General features: G+C 41.7%; 2 protein-coding genes across 4 annotated transcripts; both read left to right on the forward strand.

The window, feature by feature from the left end:
• The first annotated feature begins 4,972 nt into the window (after positions 1-4,972).
• gstk1 (glutathione S-transferase kappa 1) lies at positions 4,973-12,781 on the forward strand. Of its 2 annotated transcripts, XR_011979720.1 has the most exons (9): positions 4,973-5,225; positions 5,320-5,391; positions 6,065-6,146; positions 8,460-8,588; positions 9,569-9,708; positions 11,819-11,935; positions 12,047-12,140; positions 12,421-12,522; positions 12,679-12,781. XR_011979720.1 is itself a non-coding variant. In XM_072679909.1 (8 exons), the coding sequence occupies exons 2-8, from the start codon at positions 5,320-5,322 to the stop codon at positions 12,468-12,470; spliced, it is 684 nt and encodes a 227-aa protein (XP_072536010.1). In that variant the 5' UTR covers positions 4,973-5,225; the 3' UTR covers positions 12,471-12,529. The 2 variants fall into 2 exon arrangements, 1 of the variants encoding a protein (XP_072536010.1); XM_072679909.1 differs by lacking the exon at positions 12,679-12,781 and having other exon boundaries at positions 12,421-12,529.
• A 125-nt stretch (positions 12,782-12,906) lies between these two features.
• styk1b (serine/threonine/tyrosine kinase 1b) lies at positions 12,907-24,275 on the forward strand. Of its 2 annotated transcripts, none has more exons than XM_072679908.1 (10): positions 12,907-13,416; positions 19,460-19,518; positions 20,279-20,467; positions 20,551-20,886; positions 21,764-21,945; positions 22,043-22,120; positions 22,387-22,595; positions 23,175-23,215; positions 23,339-23,435; positions 23,557-24,275. In XM_072679908.1, exons 2-10 carry the CDS (start codon positions 19,461-19,463, stop codon positions 23,750-23,752), a joined length of 1,386 nt encoding a protein of 461 aa, XP_072536009.1. In that variant the 5' UTR covers positions 12,907-13,416; position 19,460; the 3' UTR covers positions 23,753-24,275. The 2 variants fall into 2 exon arrangements, with proteins under 2 accessions (XP_072536009.1, XP_072536008.1); XM_072679907.1 differs by having other exon boundaries at positions 12,907-13,392.
• Positions 24,276-24,574: the final 299 nt, after the last annotated feature.

The raw sequence follows: 24,574 nt of genomic DNA on the forward strand, positions 1-24,574 counted from the left end.
GTCATGTCCCTGACTATCGCACACCTTGTGCTTTTTGATACTCCAGTAACGCTGCAGCTCTGAAATATGGCAAAACTGGTGGCAAATGGCATCTTGGCAGCTTCACGCTTGATTTTCCTCAATTCATGGGCAGTTATTTTGCACCTTTTTTCCTCAACACGTTTCTTGCAACCCTGTTGGCTAATTGCCATGAAACGCTTGATTGTTCTGTGATCACGCTTCAAAAGTTTGGCAATTTCAAGACTGCTGCATCCCTCTGCAAGACATCTCACAAAGTTTGACTTTTCAGAGTCTGTCAAATCTCTCTTCTGACCCATTTTGCCAAAGGAAAGGAAGTTGCCTAATAATTAAGCACACCTTATATAGGGTGTTGATGTCATTAGACCACACCCCCTCTCATTACAGAGATGCACATCACCTGGTTTACTTGATTGGTAGTTGGCTTTCAAGCCTATAGAGCTTGGAGTAGGACAACATGTATAAAAAGGATGATGTGATCAAAATACTCATTTGCCTAATAATTCTGCACACAGTGTATATGTTTTTTTTCTTGAGATGCAGGCATGACGTCTGCCACTGAAACTTTCTCCTTTTCCCCACAAATGTTACTAAGCAGTTCAGTATATAAAGGAGTAAAAGGTCTTCACAAATTATAGGTGGAACAACAGACATAAAAACACAAAGAGCATCTAAAACAAGTCAGATTATTTAAATGGTGCTGAACACCCCCTAATATCTGGACCTATGGGAAAGGATTTACAGTAATACCTCTATACACATCTCAAAACATTTGTACTGATGTTCGCTGCCTTTTAATATGTGTAAAGGCTACTAACAACTACTGTACTGTACTACAATGCTACAAGAGCATGTGCAGTTAGTCTCTGGCAGACTCGGGTTTGATTCCCTGATCAGACAAAAACAGACACCACACTACACCAGAAAGAGCAAGAGACTCCTAAAACTACACTCATCTACCTGGGTTACATGATTCAAATGTAAGTCAAAACAATGCCAACCAAATGTAGTTTGCCTGGATGTAAATATTGTGTAATACATGTTCAGTAAAAAGCATCATGCCTATTTTCAAATGTATTTCTACTGTAGCTTCTATAAGTTAAGCAATGAAGATTTAACAAATCTATTTTGGGTCTGTCAGTACACTTATATTTTAAATATACTTTTATATTTATAAGGTATATTTTAAAGGTAAAAGTGCACATATTTGTCACTGTACAGCGAAATGTGTCCTCTGCATTTAACCCATCTGTGAACACACACACACACACACACGTGAACTGGGAGCTGTGAGTACACACACACCCAGAGCGGTGGGCAGCCAACTCCAGTGTCCAGGAATCAGAGAGGGTAAAGGCCCTTGCTCAAGGGCCCAACAGTGGCAGCTTGCTGAGCCCGGGAATCGAACCCACAACCCTGTTATCGATATCCCGGCTCTAACCGCTGAGCCACCACTGCCACCACTGCCCCATATATATATATATTGTATATTGTATATATATACCAATGTTCCAATGGTTCTCTCTTGTAAATGGTTCTTAAAAGAATCTTTAAAAGGAAGTCTAAAAGGGCTCCACTATACCACTATACCAATCCAATACCTCTTTTTGCAAGGAGGGGATAGGAGATATGAGCGGAGAACCTTTTTAATGAGAAGTGTTAATGAATCGCCACGTGGTGGCAGTATTCTAGGAAGAACCTTTGGAGACCACATTGGAATAGAGCCTTTTCATTAGTTAAAAGCTCTTACGATCACAAATCGCTACTTTGAACGTCTGCTAATAGACCACTGCCGGTCTAAGCTGCGCGTAAAGCAAAGCGTACAAATCAAACAAGCAGCTTTTATATATAGAAAATATATAATAAACCCTGGTGTCTTCTGCAGTAGTGTGTCTTCAGATTTAGGACAGTGCGACGTTCTGAGTTCACTTTAAATGTAGATTAAGATCCGTTACTAGTAAAACTATCAGCAGAGTAAGTGGACTGTTCTCATGTGTGCCAAAAAGGTCCCACATCTACCCCTGAGATGTAGTCACGCGTGTGTTTTCTCTACAGCTTCTATGATTTTAGTTTGGTGCGTCTGGTGCGCATGTACGCGTTTATGCGTTTTTACTCGTCTGGTGCGTTTTTACGCACGTTGCGCAAAGCAAGGAAAAACTGAAGTACACTCAACGATAAATGCTCTTTTCATCTTACTGTGCTGTAAAATGTCTTTATGATGTGCTGGGTGGTGTGCCGGCTGCTTTATGATGTGCTGGTTGGTGTGCCGGCTGCTTTATAATGTGCTGGTTGGTGTGCCGGCTGCTTTATGATGTGCTGGGTGGTGTGTGCCGGCTGCTTTATGATGTGCTGGTTGGTGTGCCGGCTGCTTTATGATGTGCTGGGTGGTGTGCCGGCTGCTTTATGATGTGCTGGGTGGTGTGCCGGCTGCTTTATGATGTGCTGGTTGGTGTGCCGGCTGCTTTATGATGTGCTGGGTGGTGTGCCAGCTGCTTTATGATGTGCTGGGTGGTGTGCCAGCTGCTTTATAATGTGCTGGGTGGTGTGCCAGCTGCTTTATAATGTGCTGGGTGGTGTGCCGGCTGTTTTATGATGTGCTGGTTGGTGTGCAGGCTGCTTTATGATGTGCTGGGTGGTGTGCCGGCTGCTTTATGATGTGCTGGGTGGTGTGCCGGCTGCTTTATGATGTGCTGGTTGGTGTGCCGGCTGCTTTATGATGTGCTGGGTGGTGTGCCGGCTGCTTTATGATGTGCTGGTTGGTGTGCCGGCTGCTTTATAATGTGCTGGTTGGTGTGCCGGCTGCTTTATGATGTGCTGGTTGGTGTGCCAGCTGCTTTATGATGTGCTGGGTGGTGTGCCGGCTGCTTTATGATGTGCTGGTTGGTGTGCCGGCTGCTTTATGATGTGCTGGTTGGTGTGCCGGCTGCTTTAGGATGTGCCAGTTGGTGTGCCAGCCGCTTTAGGATGTACCAGTTGGTGTGCCAGCCGCTTTAGGATGTGCTGGTTGGTGTGCCAGCTGCTTTATAATGTGTATGTTGGTGTGCCACCTGCCTTATGATGTTCTGGTTGGTATGCCCGCTGCTGTAGGATGTGCATGTTGTTGTGCCATCTGCTGTAGGATGTTCTGGTTGGTGTACCTGCTGCTGTGGGATGTTCTGATTGGTGTACCTGCTGCTGTGGGATGTTCTGATTGGTGTACCGGCTGCTGTGGGATGTTCTGATTGGTGTACCTGCTGCTGTAGGATGTTCTGATTGGTGTACCTGCTGCTGTAGGATGTTCTGATTGGTGTACCTGCTGCTGTAGGATGTTCTGGTTGGTTTACCTGCTGCTGTGGGATGTTCTGATTGGTGTACCTGCTGCTGTGGGATGTTCTGATTGGTGTACCTGCTGCTGTAGGATGTTCTGGTTGGTGTACCTGCTGCTGTAGGATGTTCTGGTTAGTTTACCTGCTGCTGTGGGATGTTCTGATTGGTGTACCTGCTGCTGTAGGATGTTCTGGTTAGTTTACCTGCTGCTGTGGGATGTTCTGATTGGTGTACCTGCTGCTGTGGGATGTTCTGATTGGTGTACCGGCTGCTGTGGGATGTTCTGATTGGTGTACCTGCTGCTGTAGGATGTTTTGATTGGTGTACCTGCTGCTGTAGGATGTTCTGGTTGGTGTACCTGCTGCTGTAGGATGTTCTGGTTGGTTTACCTGCTGCTGTGGGATGTTCTGATTGGTGTACCTGCTGCTGTGGGATGTTCTGGTTGGTGTACCTGCTGCTGTAGGATGTTCTGGTTGGTGTACCTGCTGCTGTGGGATGTTCTGATTGGTGTACCTGCTGCTGTGGGATGTTCTGATTGGTGTACCGGCTGCTGTGGGATGTTCTGATTGGTGTACCTGCTGCTGTAGGATGTTCTGATTGGTGTACCTGCTGCTGTAGGATGTTCTGATTGGTGTACCTGCTGCTGTGGGATGTTCTGGTTGGTGTACCTGCTGCTGTGGGATGTTCTGATTGGTGTACCTGCTGCTGTGGGATGTTCTGATTGGTGTACCGGCTGCTGTGGGATGTTCTGATTGGTGTACCTGCTGCTGTAGGATGTTCTGATTGGTGTACCTGCTGCTGTAGGATGTTCTGATTGGTTTACCTGCTGCTGTGGGATGTTCTGATTGGTGTACCTGCTGCTGTAGGATGTTCTGATTGGTGTACCTGCTGCTGTGGGATGTTCTGATTGGTGTACCTGCTGCTGTAGGATGTTCTGATTGGTGTACCTGCTGCTGTGGGATGTTCTGGTTGGTGTACCTGCTGCTGTGGGATGTTCTGGTTGGTGTACCTGCTGCTGTAGGATGTTCTGATTGGTGTACCTGCTGCTGTAGGATGTTCTGATTGGTGTACCTGCTGCTGTGGGATGTTCTGATTGGTGTACCTGCTGCTGTAGGATGTTCTGGTTGGTGTACCTGCTGCTGTAGGATGTTCTGGTTGGTGTACCTGCTGCTGTAGGATGTTCTGGTTGGTGTACCGGCTGCTGTAGGATGTTCTGATTGGTGTACCTGCTGCTGTAGGATGTTCTGGTTGGTGTACCTGCTGCTGTAGGATGTTCTGGTTGGTGTACCGGCTGCTCTAAGATGGGCTGTTTTTTGTGCCCGCTGTTTTAGGATGTGCCAGTTGGTGAGCTGGCTGCTGTAATTTGTGCTGGTTGTTGTGTCGGGTGCTTTTTAGAATGTGCCGGTCTGTGTGCCAGCTGCTGTAAAACGTGCCAGGTGCATCCCTACTGAAATATCGAACATATCATCCTATTTCTAACATCCAGTAACACGGTGTCACTGATGCTAAGCGCTGAGAGCTATCTGAGCACTATTGCCCCATGTGGAGAAACTTCAGCCAGCTGTTGATCGTCAGCATATAAAAACTACACAAACTACAGCTCGTTGTAACACACTCTCCACACCACAAGACGGCGGACTTCAGTTCACTGGCTTAAAAAAAGACGATGAACAACGACTGTGGTATGAGTTTATTTTCCTAAAAGATGAGCTGCCAGTGGCGCATTTAAAACCTGTGTAAATCTTATTTCAGAGTATTGCACAGTGAGAGGCACTCTGCTGTGAGAGTAAACAGCCCATAGTTTAGCTGAACTTTCACCCTCCCTCCACCCTCCGCTTACCATACCCGGCAAAGAAGGGCATTTGAGGTGGTACTGTGGCTCGGGAACGCTTGTAGACACGGTAACGATATGTATTAATGCACTAATGCAGAGATCTAACCGCAGCGCCTGCTGTTACTGACATTATCAGACTGATAGACCTCTTTCATGTGCAGATGTCCAGCTCCAAAAAAGTGGTCGAGCTCTTCTACGACGTGGTTTCTCCCTACTGCTGGCTGGGATTCGAGGTTAGTCACTGGGTTCAGTAAAGTTTAATGATTTATTTGCATGTACGATTCAGATCGGATTCTAGTCAGAACACAGCTAAATTATTTTATTTTATTTTATATTGAATTTTTTTAAATTAAAAAATTAAAAATAAAGAAATAAAACTTGTAAGCTTGTTGCTTAGGTGGCGTTGGTTACGCCCACATCACTACCTTAGCAACCACGACTTGGATTAAGATAAATGTCTGACTAAACTGACATTACTGCGGTCTACATTGAGGCTTATTCTGCTTAGATTTAGGTATAACCACTGGATGTTGGACACTAGTGAGAGGATTTCATTGCATTCAGCCTCAGGAGCATTAGTGAGGTCTGGTACTGATGTTGGGTGATTACCTCTAGACCATAAACGCCTCTCCAGGTCATCCAGAAGTTGTTGGATGGAGCTCCAGTATTCCAGAGAACACAGTTCCCACTGAGCCACAGCCCAGTACAGCGGCCTCTATACCCCTCTAGCAGGTGATTGGCGTTGGGCTTGGTGACCTTAGGCTCATGTTCAGTTGCTCCAGTGCATCCCATTCATGTTTGTCTGTTAGAGAGAAATCTAAAAGTAGCGGGATTTACTGAGTGAATGTCTGGATACTGATATGCAGCATAGGATTAGTCTTATATTGATTCTGATGCTCTGGCCAGGTACTATGTCGCTACAGAACCGTCTGGAACATCGATCTCAAGCTTCGTCCTGCATTTCTAGGGGGAGTGATGCACGAGTCAGGCAAGTCTGAAATGTGACGGCATGTTTGTAAAAAAACAATTTCAGGTCCACGCAACAAGATTGTATGTTTGAGTGTCCCTACTAGACATTTTAAGTTCATGAATGAATTGCTTAAATATGGTAATGCATGATGGATTACATGCCTAGAAGAGTGCAGAAGAGTCAATAAACAGTGTATCCAGTTAAAAACTGGGACTTGCCACACTTAAAGAGGGTTCATACACATAGAGGTTTAACTCCTAGAGAGATTAGATTACAGTGTGTAATTGCCAGAGGTGGGGGACACCAGTCACGTGACTATTTAGGACTATTTAGGCTTGACTAACACTGATACAAGACTAGACCTGAGACAGATGACTCGAGGTGACTTAATTAATATATATATATATATATATAATGTATGTATGTATGTATGTATTTCTTTTAAAATTATTTATTTATTCATTTATTTTTTGCATTTTTGTTAAAACATGATTTTCTGTTGCAATGAGCGCAATCCTGGCACCCCGCCAGAACCCGTCAGCGCGCAGCAGACCAGCAGAGCACAAAGTACAAAGGTACCCGGTGTCATGGGGGTGGATTTAAGAATTATGCTATCATTGACAGCAGTAAAAAGAGCTCAGCTATTGCAAGGTCTGCAGATCATCATAAATCAATGACACGACCCCCGCAACATCCAAGTCAAGTCAAGTCAAGTGGGTTTATTGTCATTTCAACTACATACAGAGTACACAGTGAAACGAAACAACGTTCCTCCAGGACCATGGTGCAACATAGACAGTGCATACAAGACACAAGTGCAACACAAACAAACAAACAAGTGCGGACAGAACAACACAGTACAGACAGAGGATAATAAATAATGACTGTAGTGTGCAAGTTGTGCAATGTGCGATAAATAGAGTCCAGTGAGGTAGTAAAGTTATTAGTGCAAATGCTTGTGCAAAAAAATGCTTCCCATGTTATCTGTTTTGTCACCACAAAACCCACAGAGACTGCGGCTCTCTAGCTAGCTAGCACTAGCTGACTTGTTGGCTGCAGGCAAAAATAGAGTTTCAAACCCATAGTAATAATAATAATAATAATAATAATAATAATGCAATATATATGGAGGATATGTTTAGTTCACCCATATAAACTAAATAAACTGAATCAATAAATTGAATATGGACACTTTTAAATCAACCTGTGTATGCTTCACCAGTTGCGTGAACAGACCAGCGTTCATGTTTGAGGGAGTCAGAAGTTTTTCATAAGAACACACAATGTAAAGCTTTGAAAAGTGCAGCGACGAGAGAGAGAAAAACATTAGGCACTATATTTATTTCTTGTCCCATGGCTGCGTTAAAGTACAGGTAGCGTTTCTACCTGAGCACCGCGAGCTTCATTTTTGGCGCACGCAACCTCGAGGTATATACATCTAGGGTCTCTGTATTTTTAACTGTACACAGCTGCTTTTACTCTTTACCCAGAGGAGAGAGTCATCAACAACTTCTGGCAAAGTCTATTTAGGACTAACGTCTCATAGTACCTAGTATCTGATCCACATTCAGCTGATGTGACCTTCGATGTGCACTAGAAATCAGATCCTGGTTGACTGTAGGAGATTGTAGAGCCTCGAAAGCAATCTGAAACGACAGAAATCAGGTTACAACAAAGCACACGGTTCCAGTGTTTCAACTGTTTTGTTTTGGGCAGTGAGGGTTTCCTCTTTGCACATCTCCCATGAAGATCTGACCTGTTTGGTCTCTTTCTGATGGTAGATGCTGTATTTTGACATCAGCTGTGGCGAGAGTTACCTGTAGGTCCCATGATGACACTTTAGGATTGCTGGAGATTTTTTTTTTTTTTACTCATCATGTGGTCTGTTCTTGGTCTGAGCTTGCTAGGACGGCCTGACCTGACCATTTCACTTTTTTTAATTTTATTTTGTGGACAGGCTTTCTAATTGAGATCTTTTTAAACCCCTTCTCAGAGCTCTTTATGATTGCGTTATAATTTTGCAGGACTTGACTTGAGACTTGCTTGACTCATAACAGGGGCTCGATTTGACTCGAGTGGTAACTTACTTGAGACTTTAAACTTGGACAGAGGCTTGAACTTGCAGGTTAAGACTCGAGACTTGTGACTTGCATGTGTGTGCCTTACTCCAGCCGCTGGTAAATGTTGATCATATGTTTTTTAGTCTCTTCATTATTTCCCATTGGTATATCTATGTATTATTTACTGTTTCTGTTTCTCTTTACCCTGTAAATTAAACAACATCAGTTACTGTTGCCTTTGTTTGAAATGACTAACCTGCTGCTTTTGCAGGTAACAGACCACCTGCAATGGTCCCGAATAAGGCTCAGCACATGCAGTTAGATCTCAACCGTCTATCTCGGTACTTCAATGTGCCATTGCGCTATCCAGCAGACCCCTTCGTGGTCATGTTTGAGAAAGGTACTCTTCTTCCTCATTCCTCATAGCGCTAACTAAAATCATATTTTTTCATTGTGCTAATTTCAGTTTCTCATAAATCAACATGCTAATTAAAGGAATGGAGCTAAGAGGCTATTATAACGAAATGGATCCCCACTCCCACATTAGTATTGTGCTTTATAGGCAAGACTGTTTAGTTTACTAAGTAGTCCTAAAAATACAGGTGAATATGGGCACTTGCTCATTACCATCACATAAACATCTCATAAACAAACATGCGTGACTGAGCCATGAAGTGAATTCTGAATTAAAGTTAGTAAAGCATTATGCTGTTCATGAAATAATCGTTGCTATGTTGCTTGGAAACTTCATTCAGTTCAATTCAAGTTTATTTGTATAGAGCTTGTTTATAACTGCGGTTGTCACAAAGCAGTTTTACAAGAGTAAAGTAATAGTGGCAAAGTGAAATACTCCCATAGAGCTGGAGGAAGAAACTGTAGGAGGAACCAACACTTGCACAAAGGGGGGCCCTTTCCCCTCTGGTCAAAACTACCTACAAATTATTTATTTTAAAAAACGTCACTGTACCACCACATAAGACTGTTCTTCTGTTTAGGTGTACTTGTATGTAGGCATAATAAAATATAACAATATAATCATAGTAAAATGGGAAGTAAAGTGAAAGTAATGATGATGGTTAATGGTGGTATAAGTAGCAAATAGCTAGTGTCCATGTAAACAGTGTGGGCAGCTAATCTGACACAGGTATCAGGAGAACCCAATGGTCAGTCTTCTATCACTGTGTCATAAGCCTCCCATCACACTCTGAAAAAAATTAACAGCATGCTCATTCATGCCCTAAAATGTAATAGGGAGCCGTTTTGTTCTAAGCCTGTAAATTTCTTTTTTTTTTTCTTTTTTTTTTTTAAACTTAAATTAAATCTGTAATTTGAACATAAATAAAAGAAAAGTCACATTTTTCCTTTTTCTCTGTCTCTCAGGCACTCTCAATGCAATGCGTTTTCTGACAGCAGTGGCCGAGAAGTCAGGAGATATACACTTGGAAAAAGTGTCCAGAGAGCTTTGGAAACGCATCTGGAGTAATGACCAGGACATTACTGAGCCAGCTTCTTTCTCAGAGGTACATGAAGAGACCTGCTGTGTCACATCCTGCTACACTCCTCAGATCAGACCAGTACTACCATTCCTTCACACACCCATATAGCATGGGCCGGTTGACGCCAACTGTCAGAGGGCTTGGTAGCGAGCCATTCAGACACAGGTTTGATCCCATTCAGTGGCTACAGACACTGTGCTTTTGAGTAATCCCCATGTGTAGCAGAGGAGTGTCCCACAACAGGTACAGTAGAAAAAAAGCAGACTGTAACTGCAGTCCATATACACTAATTATCCACTTTATTAAAAACTCTAGCCCTGTAGCCCCACAAGTGTACAGTTAGACTGTTGCTCATTTGTTTATGCAGTTTGTGTAAGTCATCCTCTTGTCCTTCATTATTAGTCAGTTTTTGACCACAGAGCTGCTCTTGGGAGAGACTTTCTTTGGGTGGTGGTCAACTCTCAGCCTTGCAGCGACACTTGTGTTTAACATACACGCTTGATATACTCGTACCAGCCCCATACACACTTTAATGTCAGTGTCTGGTTCACTGCCATGTTATTAATAGTTTAAAATAATATCTGGCCAACAGTGGTCACATGATTAGAAAGTCAGATAATGACCAGGACTGAAATAGAGTATGAAGAGCCTGACAAACTTTGCCTGACAACAAATGGGTTACTATCTGTAATATAACACCTGTATAGTTGACATATAACATAGGCAGAGATTAGGTTTGGCCAGTATTATGGTAATGCTGTATACTGCAGTATTTAAAAATCTATCTCAGATTGAGGACGGAATTTCAAAATGACAAAATGTTCAATGTGTCAGATTTCTGTTCTGTGTTTAGTACATGGCTAAATAAGCTCATTCCCCATGTGCATTTAAAAGAGCCACAGGGTGGAGGCGCTGTGGGTGCTGACTGATTGGTGATATCACGTTCTGAAAACCAGTGGGTTAAAAAAACAAACAAACAAGCCTACCGTCGTTGCATGTTTAGTAAAGCTGAGTTCGACAGAAAGACAGAGTAAGGATAAACCACTCAATCTACTCAATGTGCCTGAAAACAGTCGCAAACACTCCCAAGACCATTCACTCACTTTATTCTTTAAACGTGTGTGATTTGAACCTGAGTTAGCTGGAACGCAGTCTGTGTTGTGGTGTTTAGCTTGCTAGGTAACTTATCTAAGCTGGATACCCAGCTACAAGTCCAAACACAGTAGTTTATCGGCAAAACTTGTCAGTAGCTCAGCAGTTAGTCAGCAGAGCAGCTGCTCTGAGCTTTGTGATACTTGGTGGAGCTGTAGCTAAGCAAAGGGTAGCTATCATCTTTTTCTTTCTCAAGATTGAAATGGATTTGCGGGTCCTGTATGACCCTGTCTGAAACAGCACAATTTGTCACAGGGCCATAGTGATTTTAATGTTTCATTATCTTTGAAATGATTCTCTGCTGTCGGCCACTTATTCATTTTAGCAGCAGCAGAGCCGAAACAGTAGCAACTGTTAAACCCAGCATTGTGGCAGCTGCGGTGTTGGACGTTTAAGCTGTTGTACACAGGGGAAGGGATGTCCGGCAAAGTGTGTCCCAATTCTGTTCTAAACCCTCTAATGCCTTGAAAGCTCACACCCCTTTTACCCACCCTTGGACAACTCCAGGAGGGACTTAGGGCGAGGACTTGGACAGGGCCTCTCTGCTAAACATCTCAGCACTTGGTGTAGGCAGATGCAAACTGGCCATTGGAAAGTTTGGGAAATTTCCCTGTGGGCCAGTCTTATGTCCCATGGGCCCATGTTTAAAACATGTCGAAATTACACATGTTAATTCTTTTTGTTTATTTACACTACCCCCTCATTTCAGGGTACCGTAATGTTTGGAACATTTGGCTTCATGTGTGTTTATGATTACTCAGCTGTGTTCAATTGCTTAATTAGTCCAGGCATAATATTCCTAGGCTTTGCTTCCAAGCTTTCAAACACCTTTGGAGCAAAAAAGAAAAAAAGCAATGTTCATTTGCTCCTTTTCCTCATTTAGGGGTTAGGGTTGGGGTATGGGGTGTCAGATATGCTCTGTATGTAAAATGAAGCTAAATTGAAATATCTGACACTGTGCATTTCTTTGTTTTGTTCTAAGGCAGGACTAAAGGCTGGTCTGTCAGCCAGTGAGGTGGAAGAACTTCTCAAAATGGCCAAATCCCAACTGATCAAGGACAAACTGAAGCAAACCACTAATGATGCGATGAATCACTTGGTTAACATCTTTTTCATTAACAACTTTTTCTATTTGAAGGTCTTTATCATTTTTCACTGCTACAGTGTGGTTTTAACCAGTGCATTTTTTTTACCACTGTTTTCCATGCAGGCCTTCGGCCTCCCTCTTACCGTGTGTCACATAGACGGAAAGGAAGAGGCCTTCTTTGGCTCTGACCGGTTTGAACTCATTGCTCACCTCATAGGTAAATGCACATTTGTTGTATTTGGTCATGTGCATACGCTGTGTGGTCAAAAGTTTGGGGACATCTCATTCCAAAAGTGTAGGCATTCAAACAGAATTGTTCTTTCATTTAATGATATAACAATTTCCAGCCTTCTTGAGAGACTTTCATCTATACTGAAAAAAATATGGGTGTGACTGAAGTAGCCAACCTCCCTAATTAAAAGAGGTGTCCACATACTTTTGCTTTTTGCTTTTATGTATTTGTCACACTAAAAGGGCTTTGTTGGGTCATATTTCAGGAGAAAAGTGGCTGGGACCTCAACCTGACAAACCCATGGCCAAAATGTGAAGCATCTTTGAAGCCACACACAGTGATGTCTTTTAAATAAAAGTCTTTTAAGGTATCGACATGCAAGCAGTCTCATTTACAAGCTGAGCAGGTTTTGATTATTGATTTACATACATCGTAAGCCTTAATTATGTCAGATGGCCTTGTTAGCACTGCAGATTAATTAAAATAATGAAATAAAGCAATAAACTGTTTACTCTGTTGACAGTGATTGAAGGCAAGCTGGGTGGATCTGTGCCATTCTGCTAGGCTTGGAAAGCTGGAATTTCCAGTTTGAGTTCGGGCAGAGTAGGGCATGTGGACGGAAGCAGCAGAGAAACAGACAGAATAGGAATTTGAGATATGCTAAAATGAGAAGAGCAGGGAAAAATGGAACCAGACAAAAGGTGGAGGGACCAGTTTTGCAGGACAGTAGAAGAGGCAGGGCACAAGGAGGGTCTTATCCTGGAACAGGAACGAGAAGATCAAAGATTACAGGGCTTGACAGCTGGTGGAAGAAATCTTGGAGGAGTGGAGGTCAGAGTGATAGTGAAACGTGCAAAGAGCTAGGGATCAGCACTAAAACTGTATCTGCGGAGAAGAAACTGACCAAAAAAAAGGTACTGGCGGGTTTACGGTCATAAAGACGAATGGAAATTGTTAATAATTCACCATGTCATGAGCTGCTTAAGTTGGCAAGTGGAGAGGGCGGGGCTAAATCACTAATGAAGGTGTGACCTAACCAAACAGCAAAGCTTAACGTGGGAAGGAGAGAGAGAGAGAGAGAGGGAGAAGAGGGTGTAGGGTGAGAGAAACCCTGTCAGACTGTAAGAGGGACTAAACTCAGAGCAAAATGCTGAATGGAGGAGGCTGACTGAAACTGGAGTAAGCTCCGGACAAACCGTGAGACTGGAAAGTGACTGCATACACACAAATGAGGCAGGTGAGGCTTCACTTCATGTACTAGGTGAGCAGGATATGTGTGTACACACTCAACAATCATGTTTTAAGAGCATACTTGTTTGCATCACATCGCAAAAACACAGCCCTTCCTTGTGTAATTATGTAACAGTCTGTATAATTACAACAGACCACGCGCTTCAAATTGTGTTGAATACTGAACAACACTGTATGTATATGTGTATAATAGGATGTCTATGATAATGCTAGTGTGTATAGCAGTAGTACTATAATAGTTATTTTAAATGTGTATAATAGGACACTGGTTGTGTGTAATAGGCCTATGTAAATTAGGAGAACACTGTATATATGTGTATAGTTGCGCTAATGTGTATGTGACCATTAAAGGGTCACTCTGGTCAAAATGATAAAACGAACCATCATCAGTGATAGACATCCTTACTTGCCTCCTACAGTAGTGCCACAGCAGGTTAGAGAGCAGGATTTTCCAGTAAAGACTGAAAAAATACCTTCTGATGGTATCTTAAAGGTGGGAGAACCATTTAAAAAAAATTACAAGGGGTTGCTGCTGATACAGAGAATACGATTATGTTTTACTAGCTGGCAAAAACAGAAGGATGCCAGATAGCTAACTTAAAATCCATTAAGTATAATTCTGTCCCCAAACTAAAGCACAGTTCTATTTTGCATGACGGGGTGACTGTGTGTATAGTTAGTGTGTATAGTAGCACGAATGTGTATAATAGTAATATAGTAGCCCCATTGTGAGCTAAAGGAAAACCACTTTTACCACTTTTTACTTTTACCACTTTTTAAAAAGCAGAGCAAGCAGAGTGTACTGTACAGAGTATTGCATCTCTGACCCTTAAAGAAAATTCCTAAAGGAAAAAAAGGAAAATGCTACACTTGAAGTCAACTGTTTGACAAAAGTTTTCAAATACCTACTTTTCCTAGTTTTTGCTAGTTTGCTAAAAAGTTAAAAAGTGAGATCTTTTAAACTGTACAACTGGAAGGACTGCTGACAAACGTCCTTGTGTTTATCTAGTCCTTGTGACCTCAGCACCTTGTGATGCCAGTACATTTCAGATGTTTAAACCTGGACCTTTGGAGCAAAAGATATTTATGATGTGCTTTTAACGATAGTTTGGAAAAGAAAAGCAAGAATCAGAAGGCATTCTGATGAACATTTTAGTAAATTGTTTTGTAATAGAAACACATTTGACATTTTTTTTCTAGAGAGAACGGAGGGCTACAGCAGGATCGTATAAGAATTTAAGAACTGTTCTAGGCTCTATTACACACTTGGTTACCTTACAAGCCAAGCTCATGTTACCTGAAGGTAGTTGTTGACTGGTAGTTGTTGTTTACATTGTGTCAAAACTTTTTGATGAATGGACCATGAGAAATGCTCCAAAATTACTTAGACTAAAATCTTACATTGTACATTGAAAAGGAACCGTGAAAGTCAAACCTACTGTCCCCCAGGCCCTGAGTCTGAGACAGCAAATGTTGCTGCACTTGAGAAATCAGGGTTGATGTTTGTTTTTACTTCTACGCTGTTGAACCAGTGTGTGAGGCGTCACTGCGTTTCTTGGATAAAGAAAAATGTAGACAGACGGGTTAAGCTGTCTTAGCACAACAAACGGGAAAAGACTACAAGTGTTCCGCGTGTGCTGGAAACAGCAATAAGGACGTGACTGCCCCATTTGGACAGTTTATGGTACTGTATTGTTACACATGCACACACCAGTAGTGTTCCTTTTTTAAAATTCAGACACACATGTAAGCAGTGCAGATTTGCAGCTGTGTTGTAATTGGAGTCCCTAAGCCAGGGTGTGTCTATTATTGCGAAGCTAAGTAAGCACGATCATATTGCACAGAGAGTTGCGATGGGTTTTTCTTTGTGTATCTGTACAGGTGAGCAGAAGGCACAAGGCAGAAGCACATTTGCCACATTTGCATCTTTGAATCTCGTCCTCTTACAGGCAATTTGAGGCGCGTGTTCTTGTGTCATTTTTCCTAGAAAGAACGGAGGGCTACAGCAGGATCGTATAAGAATTTAAGAACTTTTCTAGGCTCCATTACACACTTGGTTACCTTACAAGCCAAGCTCATGTTACCTGAAGCCTAGGTCTACAGGTCCAGTCAAAAGCATGGACTTTGGCCTTTATATTTATATTTTAGAGTTATAGTGAGGACATCAAAACGGTGAATAAAAAGTGTTAAACAAAACTCCTTAAACAACCTGAAGTGGTTCTTCTATGGCATCGCTCAAGGAACCCTCTGTACCACCATTACTTTTAAGAGTGTAGAAGCACATTTCTGGCATTTAAGCTTCAAGCTTTTAAGATCAAAATGTCTGAGATTAGGAAGAATGTTTATTGAGCTGCATCCAGAAGTTTTATCAGTATTGCTTGCTCATAATCCATCACGCTGGATTCAGTGCCTTTTTACCTGAACTCATTTGCATTGTTGCTGTTCAGCACGGATGAGGTGTTTGTGCTGGCTTTCACTCGGCTGCTGTATTTTTTCCTTTGTAAACTGATCCTGAAAGGGTGAGAGGGCAGACACAGCCTGGCTGCCACTTTGGTTTCGCCCAGCCAGCTATTATCTAGATTAGTGCTTTTGTGATGGAGATGTTTGAGCCCTGTAGTACAAGATTCATGGAATCATCAGCTGACGATCAAACTGATGCCAGCACTGAATGCAGAATTTGGAGATCCAGTTTGTCAGGCTCATCATGAACTCAAATTTTTAGTAGTTTTGTTTTATTATGGTTCTCTTTCTATATAAAGTTCTGTAAACTCTGTGTAGTTTGGTTGGTGTTTTAATATTAATTGGATTTTTTTTGTGTGTGTGTTATATGTTTTAGTAGTTTTATAGTTGTTTAGGCTACTGCAACACCTTGTCATTGGCCTTCCTAACATATTCAGTTTAGGGCCCTCATGCTATTGTACAAATCTCTACACAGTCTGGCACCAGTCAATTTATCTCACTCGTACTGTCCTGCACATTTCAAGCACCTAAACTTAAACCTTTGGGTCACTTAGGTCTCCTGTAGTAGTGGTATTCTGTCTGTACCTACATTTTAGATTAGTTACTACTGATGGCCGATCATTCAGCGTTATGGCACTCGAGTTATAAACTCATGGTCAACCTTAGGTATTAAAATAGAAACACTCATTTCTAATCATTCTGTTCTAGTGTTCCCATGGTCCATTTGTTACTCTGTGTTTATCTTCTTTGTAATTGCCTTTCCAGTACAGCGTGATGACCTCTGACCAGCAGTAGCCACATGAACTGACTTTGCATATGTTGAAACCTTTTTTTATTACTGTTATTACTAACTATTATTTACTCATGTAAACATGAAAAACAGATGTCAGTCCTGTGGAGAATGTATAGCAGAGTCTGTTTATTGACACAAATCAGAACTTTAGAATCATAACTAACAGCTGGGTCAGGGAACGTGCAGGAAGTGTCATCATATCTAGAATCTAAGGACAGAAAAAGCAGTAAGACTCAATCACCACAAAACTACTAGGATTTCAGTACAGATTGCCAGGAAACTAGAAATGACAACTAGAAATCACAAAGTTAAAAGGGACCAAGACTAGGAACTGCAGGTAAACAACATATGAGACTTGTCATCCAAACTGTATTGAGGTATACAATTAAATAAGATGATGTTCTTCCAGACTTTCAGTGCAACTAGGAGCAAGTTTCAATACACTTGTAATTTTCCATCAACATGAAATGACTTTCACCCACTAGAAATTTTTCTATTTTTGATGATGCACCAGCATGAACGAGAGGGTGAAGAAAAGATCATATTAACCAATAATATACAGGTTTCACCTTCCCTTCACACCATGCCCGCCTATCATTGAGCAAACCAAAATTATTAGGACACCTGCTTATTCATAGTTTCTTATGTATTAAAAAAAGTGTTTTTGTTGGAGTGACTGTCTCTGTTGTCCAGGGAAGGCTTTTTACTAGATCTACTAGAGCATTGCTGTGAGAATTTGATTGCATCAGTAACAAAAGCATTGAGGAGATCAGGATGTGGGTTGATCACCACCCCACCTCATCCCAAAAATATGTGATGGAGCGCAATCATCATTCAGAGTTCCACTGCTCCATAGCTCAATGCTTGGGGGTGGGGGGCTTCATACTCCCAAGCATGAGTCCTATTCTATTGGCAGTATTTCTCTCCAGTGACTAGACAAGCTATGTGTGTGTGTACATTTCTAAATGGTGTATGTAGGACAGGACAATATGGGGCAGACAGGTAAATGTATGAGAATATGAGCCATTAAGGAGTTCAGTCCTGAATTAATAACTATGCACCAGCAGAAGCATAGATTAGACATTCAATTATGGAGGATAAGGACTGCGTGATTAGATTGATTATAGGAGGAAACTAGGGCCGAAAGGTCCCGAACAGAGTCCCATGACTGGGATTTGTGACACCACAAAAGTGCCCTGTCCCCTTTAAGTCAGAGCTAAGCAAACATAAAGGATATGTGATAGCACTTTAATGCCCAGCACGGTGCCGTGCATTATTATATCATATCAGCAATTTAATCCACTCCACCCTGCTAGATCAGATCAGAAATCAAACAGTGTAACACCACCGGACCTCACAAAAACCACAACACTTCACTGCTGTAAACCAGATGTAATTTGATCAGTAATTTGACTGTAATTTGTCTGACAACTGTATATGTGACTGTATGGAAAAGAGGTTTAGTGTAGTGGTTAATTCCAACATGAAGACAGTACTGCCTGAACTGTTTATGCAAAACAAACAAACAAACAAACTAAAAAACATTTTCTGTGTTTATACATGAAAGTGTCTCTGGAATAAATAGTAACCCTCCTCTTGTAGTCCTTCCTTAAGAAATGAACAGAACAGGTGAATCCAAAACCAGTTAGTAAATACTGAGGAGATGAGAGTCATATCTAATGTTCATCTTTCCAAAAGCAACAAACCCTAAAATTGTTCATACAGTTCTTTTATTCCCCGGTTTACTGCATATTGTCAGTTACAGGTTAACTGGATATTGGGACACCTGTTTATTCATTGTTTCTTCTGAAATTAAATATTAAAATAAAATAAATTTGTTGATGTAGCTGTCCTTCCTATTCAGGGAAGGGGTTCTACAAGATTGTTATTTGCTTTGTGTCAAAATCTCATGATGAAAGGACCTATAAAATACAAAAAAAAAAAATTGCATGAATATGAGTAATGTTCTGGCTTTGGAATACACTGACCTTAGCATTGTGGGATTTTCCAAAGCACTGACAGCCAGATTGCCCATCTGAGCGAGGCCTGCTGATCTGCTTTATGTTTTAGTTTTCGTAGCTCAAAACTGAATCACAGAACCCAGCTAAAGTAACGCAGAACATCCTGAAACAAGCATTCCGTCATCGTAAATGCAGAAAGGCCAAAAGTTCAGAATGGTTGTGCATCAGCACTATGGATCATAACTTCTTCCAGATAAAACCATTAGCAGTTGCTGAGTAAAAGGTTTGTATAACCTTTACCTTACTTGGTAATCATTTAGTTTAGCATATTTAGTGTCTTGGAGTCCCTCAGGGTTCTATTTCAGACAGGATATAGAACGGCTTAAAATGATTACCGTAGTGGAGTTATGAGAGTGAAGAACAGAATTGTGAGTCTACATCCAGGGTCAAGAGGGTTAACGCTGAAAGAAGGGCTTGACGGTTTCCTGAGGTCTGCGGTTTCATTAAAAACACTTCCAATGATCTTAAATCTTAAATAGGAGTTTTTACAAAGTGGAGTAAAACTCCTTAAGAACTATTAAATAAATGATGAAGATGATGGAAACAGCATGGCTTTAAAATGAGCCACTAAAAGGTAAACAGAATACGTGCTGAGGTCTGTTTGACTGTCTCGTTCAGACCTCTTCTTTGATAAAGCGATAACATTCAGGGTGTATGCACAAATGCAAACAGGAGGCAAATCCTGTTTTTCCACATCACCAGTCTTAAAAACTGCCTAGCTTGTATGCCTTACCACTCCATTTATCACACCACTTAAATGCATGACGTTCCCTCTGCAGGATGGCATCCACAACAGCAAGTCAGTATTCAGCGTGTAAGACGGGAGACACACTCTGCGGTGAGCAAACCACATCACTGTACACCTTCATGCCTTTCTCCTTCTCTGTGGTTTTACCTGAAATATAGAGGATATGTATATATGTAATCATTACATTAGTACATGTAAACCAAATATGAGGCATGGACTCTCCAAGACCTCTGGAGGTGTCCTGTGATATCTCGTACCAAGACGTTAGCAGCAGATCCTTTAAGTCCTTTAAGATTGCTTCAATGAGCATAGGGAGCCAATTACCCTGTTGTCGGTTCACTGGTTGTCCTTTCCTTGACCGCTTTTGGTAGGCACTCACCATTGCACACTGCAAACACCCAAAAAGACCTGCCTAATGTTTTGGAGATAGTATAATTCAGTTCTTGTCAAAGTGGCTCCGATTCTTTCGCATTTGTCTGGCTTTTATCACATCAGCATCAAAAACTGACTGTTCACTTGCAGCCTAATACATCCACCCCTTGACAGATCCCACTGTGGATGAAGATAATGTTTTTCACTTCACCTAATGTACTAATGTTATGGCTGATCGGTGTATAATGTAAATGTTCCTAGTACTGAGGTGTACAGTTCTAAAGGTCAAAATACTGAAGCCATGTACAGTTATAAAGCTGTAAATATTCAAGCTATGTATTCTAATAAATCTAGTCGGAAATATCAGCACCAAAAAGAAGGTGGTTGTACAGTATGTAGACCAAGTATGTGGAAAGTGCTGAAACAAAAAGGAGCTGTCCTGTCCTGAAGTATTCACTGCTGTGTTTTGTTCCCGCAGAGATCCGTGTGTATGAGCAGGAGGTGATTGTGGTCCCTGTGCTGATGTTGATGGGTTTTGGGGTCACTTTGGCCATTCTGCTGCTGCTCCATTTCTGTCCTGAGAAAGCGAGATGCCTGCTGCCCACAGACAGTCTCGGCTCCACCCGCCCGCCGCCCAAAAGCAGGAGAATCCTAAACGGCATAGATGGTAAGACAGTTTCTGTCTTCTTAAAGGTTCAAAATACTATTCAGTATTCACTTGTGCTCAGGAGCATGATGTCTCTTCTGCAGCTCCTCAGGGTCTGAATGCTCTGGAGGGAGAAAGTATAGCACTGGACTCTGCTCCCAGTTACTTCACCTTCGGCAGTGCACCCCCTGCCCGTTACTCCTACAGACCTGAACGCTCACTCGGTGTCGATAATCTGGCCTTCAGTGCTGAGGGGGGCACCTTTGGCACTGCAGGCTCTGCTCTGGCAAATCCCAGGGAGCTCCCACGCCAGCGGCTGCCTGAAAAGTTCAACAAAGTGACCGCTCTCCTGTCCTCATACTCACTGAAGTCTGACAGCTCAGTGTCTCTGTACAGAGCCCGCATGGAAAACAGGAACGTCGTCCTGAGAGTGCTCAACGGTAAGAGTGCTCATCTATTAGTCAAAGACTAGGCTTAATCTCTATCTAGCAAACTGGTCTTACATGGCCAAATGATTGTGGACATCTTTTCAAATGAATGTGTTAAGTTACTTTAAGTTGCACCTATTGCTGACATAGATGTGCAAATGCACACGCACAGCCTGCCTAGTCCCTTTAGAAAAGTATTGCCAATAGAATTGGACTCTCTGGAGCAGATAAACATGAACCTATTGGGACCATGCCTAATGCCAGGCATTGGCTAGAAAAAAAGACCCCCAGCATTGAGCTGTGGAGCAGTGGAACTGTGTTTTCTAGAATGATAGTGGTTCTCTATCCAGTACATTTAGGATAAGTCGGGGATGAGGTGGGGTAATGATCAGCCAACATCTTGACCTCACTGGCACGCTTGTTGAGACAGTAGAGACAGTTACTCCAACAAAAGCAGAAGAAACTCTTGATTACCTTTGATTTCAGAAGAAACAACTAGTAAGAAGATGTCCCAATACTTTTTTTATATGCTTTGTACAGTAGTTGTAGTTTGTAGTAGAGTACTATGGTCTCCATATTGACTTTATTTAGTAGTGTCTAAACTGATAGATATCTTTGAATTTGAATTTTTATTCTTGGGTAAATAGCGAAGCATTTTTGTAAGTTGCTCTGGATAAGAGCGCCTGCTAAATGCCCTAAATGTGAATGTAGTTGTTTAAATGTTGCTCCCACCTTTGGATACATCAGAAAGGAGTCATCCTCCTTTTTTTGATTATGTGCTCTAGATTTTCTATCCTGAATTGAAATTCTAATCCAATTCTGAGGAAACTGAGCCATAAATAGCATATATTGTCTGTTTACGTTTATTTTGTTCCTTCCTTTCTCTCAGATTCAGCAAGTGCCAGTGAGTGTCAGTCTTTCCTAGGATTCGCTTCCTTCTTGTCTCAGCTGGGGCCACACCCCTTTCTGCCTGAGCTCATTGGCGTAGTCTCCTTACGTGCTCCTCTCATCACAGTCATAGAGGAGATGGAGAACCAGGACCTGCTCAGCTTCCTATGGAAATGCAGGCAGGTATGGTAAAATGACAAAGGAAGAACAGATTCACACTCAGCTCGAACAGTGAGGCCTGTTCTAGCTATCAGTACTCCAGTCTGCTTTTTTTCAACAGGAAAACGCAGGACCAGATGCTTGTGAGATGACAGAAAAGCGCATCTTTACCATGGCATCCCAGGTGGCCTCTGCTCTGGTGAGAGATTCTCTACTTCCCTTCCCTTCCAATTCCAATGACGGCTCAACCTCTTCCTCTCTCCTGATACCCTACTCTTTTTCCTTTCCTTCAATTCCACTGATGCCACCTTCTCTTCCCTTCTACTGATTGCTCAGTTTTTGTCCCGTCTCTTCCATTCCAAGTTTAAGTTTCTTCCCTTCCATTCTACTGATGGCTCAGTCTCTTCCCTTCCCTTCCATCCCACTGATTGCACCAATTTCTGTCTTCTCTTGTTCCCTGAACAGGAATATCTCCACTCCAAAGATCTCATCCATGGCAACATTAAGGCTCATAGTGTGCTAATCAGCCGCTTGTTGACGGCCAAGCTGTGGGGGCTGAATGGCGTCTATGACAGAAAAACTCAGGGTACCAATTACACAGAGGATCCCGGCAGGAGAAAATGGCAGGCACCTGAGATACTGGCCAAGAGGCCAGCCAGCCAGAAGAGTGACGTGTATGTCCTTTTACCTCATCTCTGTGACAGAAAAGAATAAGGAGACTATGAGGCACTGCACTATACTGTACTGTACCATACAAGTCAGTGGTCTGTCTGTTATAGTGATACATTTTTGACCTCACAACAGTTAAATTAGTTCTAATTTTACCAGCAGTTGCGTAACTAAGATTTTTTGGGATGATGAGAATTATTTCTTTAAAAACACAAAGAAGCCATAAACAATTGGAAAAATACTTAAAATGTTCTATTAGTCGTCATTATAATAAGGAGAAATTTACACACCATTCAGGAATGTATACAAATAATATAGTCTTCCTATTCTTATTTGTATTTCTGTCAACCTGGATTGTTTCAGTAAAACTAAATATCTCAGTTTTCCTGAAAAAAGCTATGTCTACAGTGACATTATGATAAATATCCAATAACATGTGGGGCCAAAGATTCTTGGGTTTTTGATAAGTTATAACATTCCAAATTCAATGCAGTTCTATCACAAGGTACCTGTGCAGTTTACACCCTTATAGTTTAGTAAAGAATCTCTGGGTTTTTCATTTGATTTCTCCTCTTTTCGTCCAGGTGGTCTTTTGGCCTGCTGTTGTACGAGATGGTGACTCTTGGTACGTGTCATCTTGTATTAAATTATGTGAATAATAGTAGTACAAAAGCAAATACAAGCTGGCCTACAGATTCCCTCTTTTCATCTTCCCATATCTCCTGTCTTACCTGGTGGTTTTGTGCAGGTGATGCTCCGTTTGCTGAGATCCCTGTGCAGGAACTACTTCAGTATCACCAGCGAGGAAAGACCCTGAAGAAACCAAACAACTGCTCGAATGTTCTGTAAATATCCATCATCCTCCATATAGTGTACATCCTAAATAAATATTCAGGTGCATAATAATAGCTCATTTTTTTGTTGTAAAATCTCTACACCTTACTCTTTCTCTGTCTATATTTCCAGACATTCCATCATCAAAGCTTGCTCTCATTGGAAGGAACAAGACCGCACCCCTTTGGCTGAGATCAGCCGCAAGCTCCAGTCAGCAGAGAAGAGTGCCAATGACAAGAATGTTCTCCGGGTGCCTGAGCCAATCAACATTGAGCGCTACCTGCAGGACGTGGGATATGGAGAGTCCAACAGCTACACTGTTTTCTGAGGCCAGAAACAAGGAAATACTACCATAACAATAACTGGTAGTTAAATGTCGGCCATCACAGACTGACACCTTTGTCCTATACCCACCCTCTCAAGACCAGAGATGGCCACTTGGTTTGGGGAAATCACACTGTATTATATTAACTGGATGGGGTGACCGGAACTAGTAGTCGTGATGTTTTGAGAGCAAGAGACTGTCATTCTAACTGATTCATAAATGAATCTTGTTTACAGCCTAACAGTTTATTAAGGAGAGATAATATATTCTGGAATCACTTTCATATATATTTTTTATGATTCGTTCTTTTTATTCTGAGGGATGGTTTGTTATTGTACATAAAAGAATAAGACCTGTTTACCAAGATAATGTGACTAAAGAGAGGTTTTATTACCTTGCTAGTAGATCTGCCCCATGCCATTAGACATCAACACTCATCTAAATGGGTCATGTTGCATTTTTACCCCAGTGCCATAAATGTGAGCGTATTTTTCTTGTTGAGGAGAAAAATAAAACTATATATCATTACTAATTAAATATCCCTCATCTGTTTATAAGGTCATCGAAACATTAAGATTGCAGTCTTCATCAGAATTTTATGAAAGAGCCTAATCTTGTTTGGTGAAATAAAGATTTAACGGCATTACCAAAAAACAAAAGAACTGCAGAGAAACTTAAGACGTATCTATTACTATTGTTTTCGTTAGGTGCCATTCTTTTGGTCTAAACAAAAATGGTAAAGCTGAACCGAGAGGTGTGAGGAGCAGAGAAGCAGAATGTTGAATGGCGATAAAATTATACTGTTATAAATCACTGTTAACACTA

The sequence above is a fragment of the Salminus brasiliensis genome, chromosome 5 (genome assembly GCF_030463535.1).
Source record: "Salminus brasiliensis chromosome 5, fSalBra1.hap2, whole genome shotgun sequence".
NCBI classification, from domain to species: Eukaryota; Metazoa; Chordata; class Actinopteri; order Characiformes; family Bryconidae; genus Salminus; species Salminus brasiliensis.

Excerpts from the sequence above, each read along its gene's own strand:
- gstk1 (XM_072679909.1), top strand. The coding sequence starts at position 5,320 with ATGTCCAGCTCCAAAAAAGTGGTCGAGCTCTTCTACGACGTGGTTTCT. Across the intron at positions 6,147-8,459 it reads GGGAGTGATGCACGAGTCAG|GTAACAGACCACCTGCAATG; the intron begins GCAAGTCTGAAA and ends CTGCTTTTGCAG. Across the intron at positions 8,589-9,568 it reads CGTGGTCATGTTTGAGAAAG|GCACTCTCAATGCAATGCGT; the intron begins GTACTCTTCTTC and ends TCTGTCTCTCAG.
- styk1b (XM_072679908.1), top strand. The coding sequence starts at position 19,461 with ATGGCATCCACAACAGCAAGTCAGTATTCAGCGTGTAAGACGGGAGAC. Across the intron at positions 20,887-21,763 it reads CGTCCTGAGAGTGCTCAACG|ATTCAGCAAGTGCCAGTGAG; the intron begins GTAAGAGTGCTC and ends CCTTTCTCTCAG. Across the intron at positions 23,216-23,338 it reads GTACGAGATGGTGACTCTTG|GTGATGCTCCGTTTGCTGAG; the intron begins GTACGTGTCATC and ends GGTTTTGTGCAG.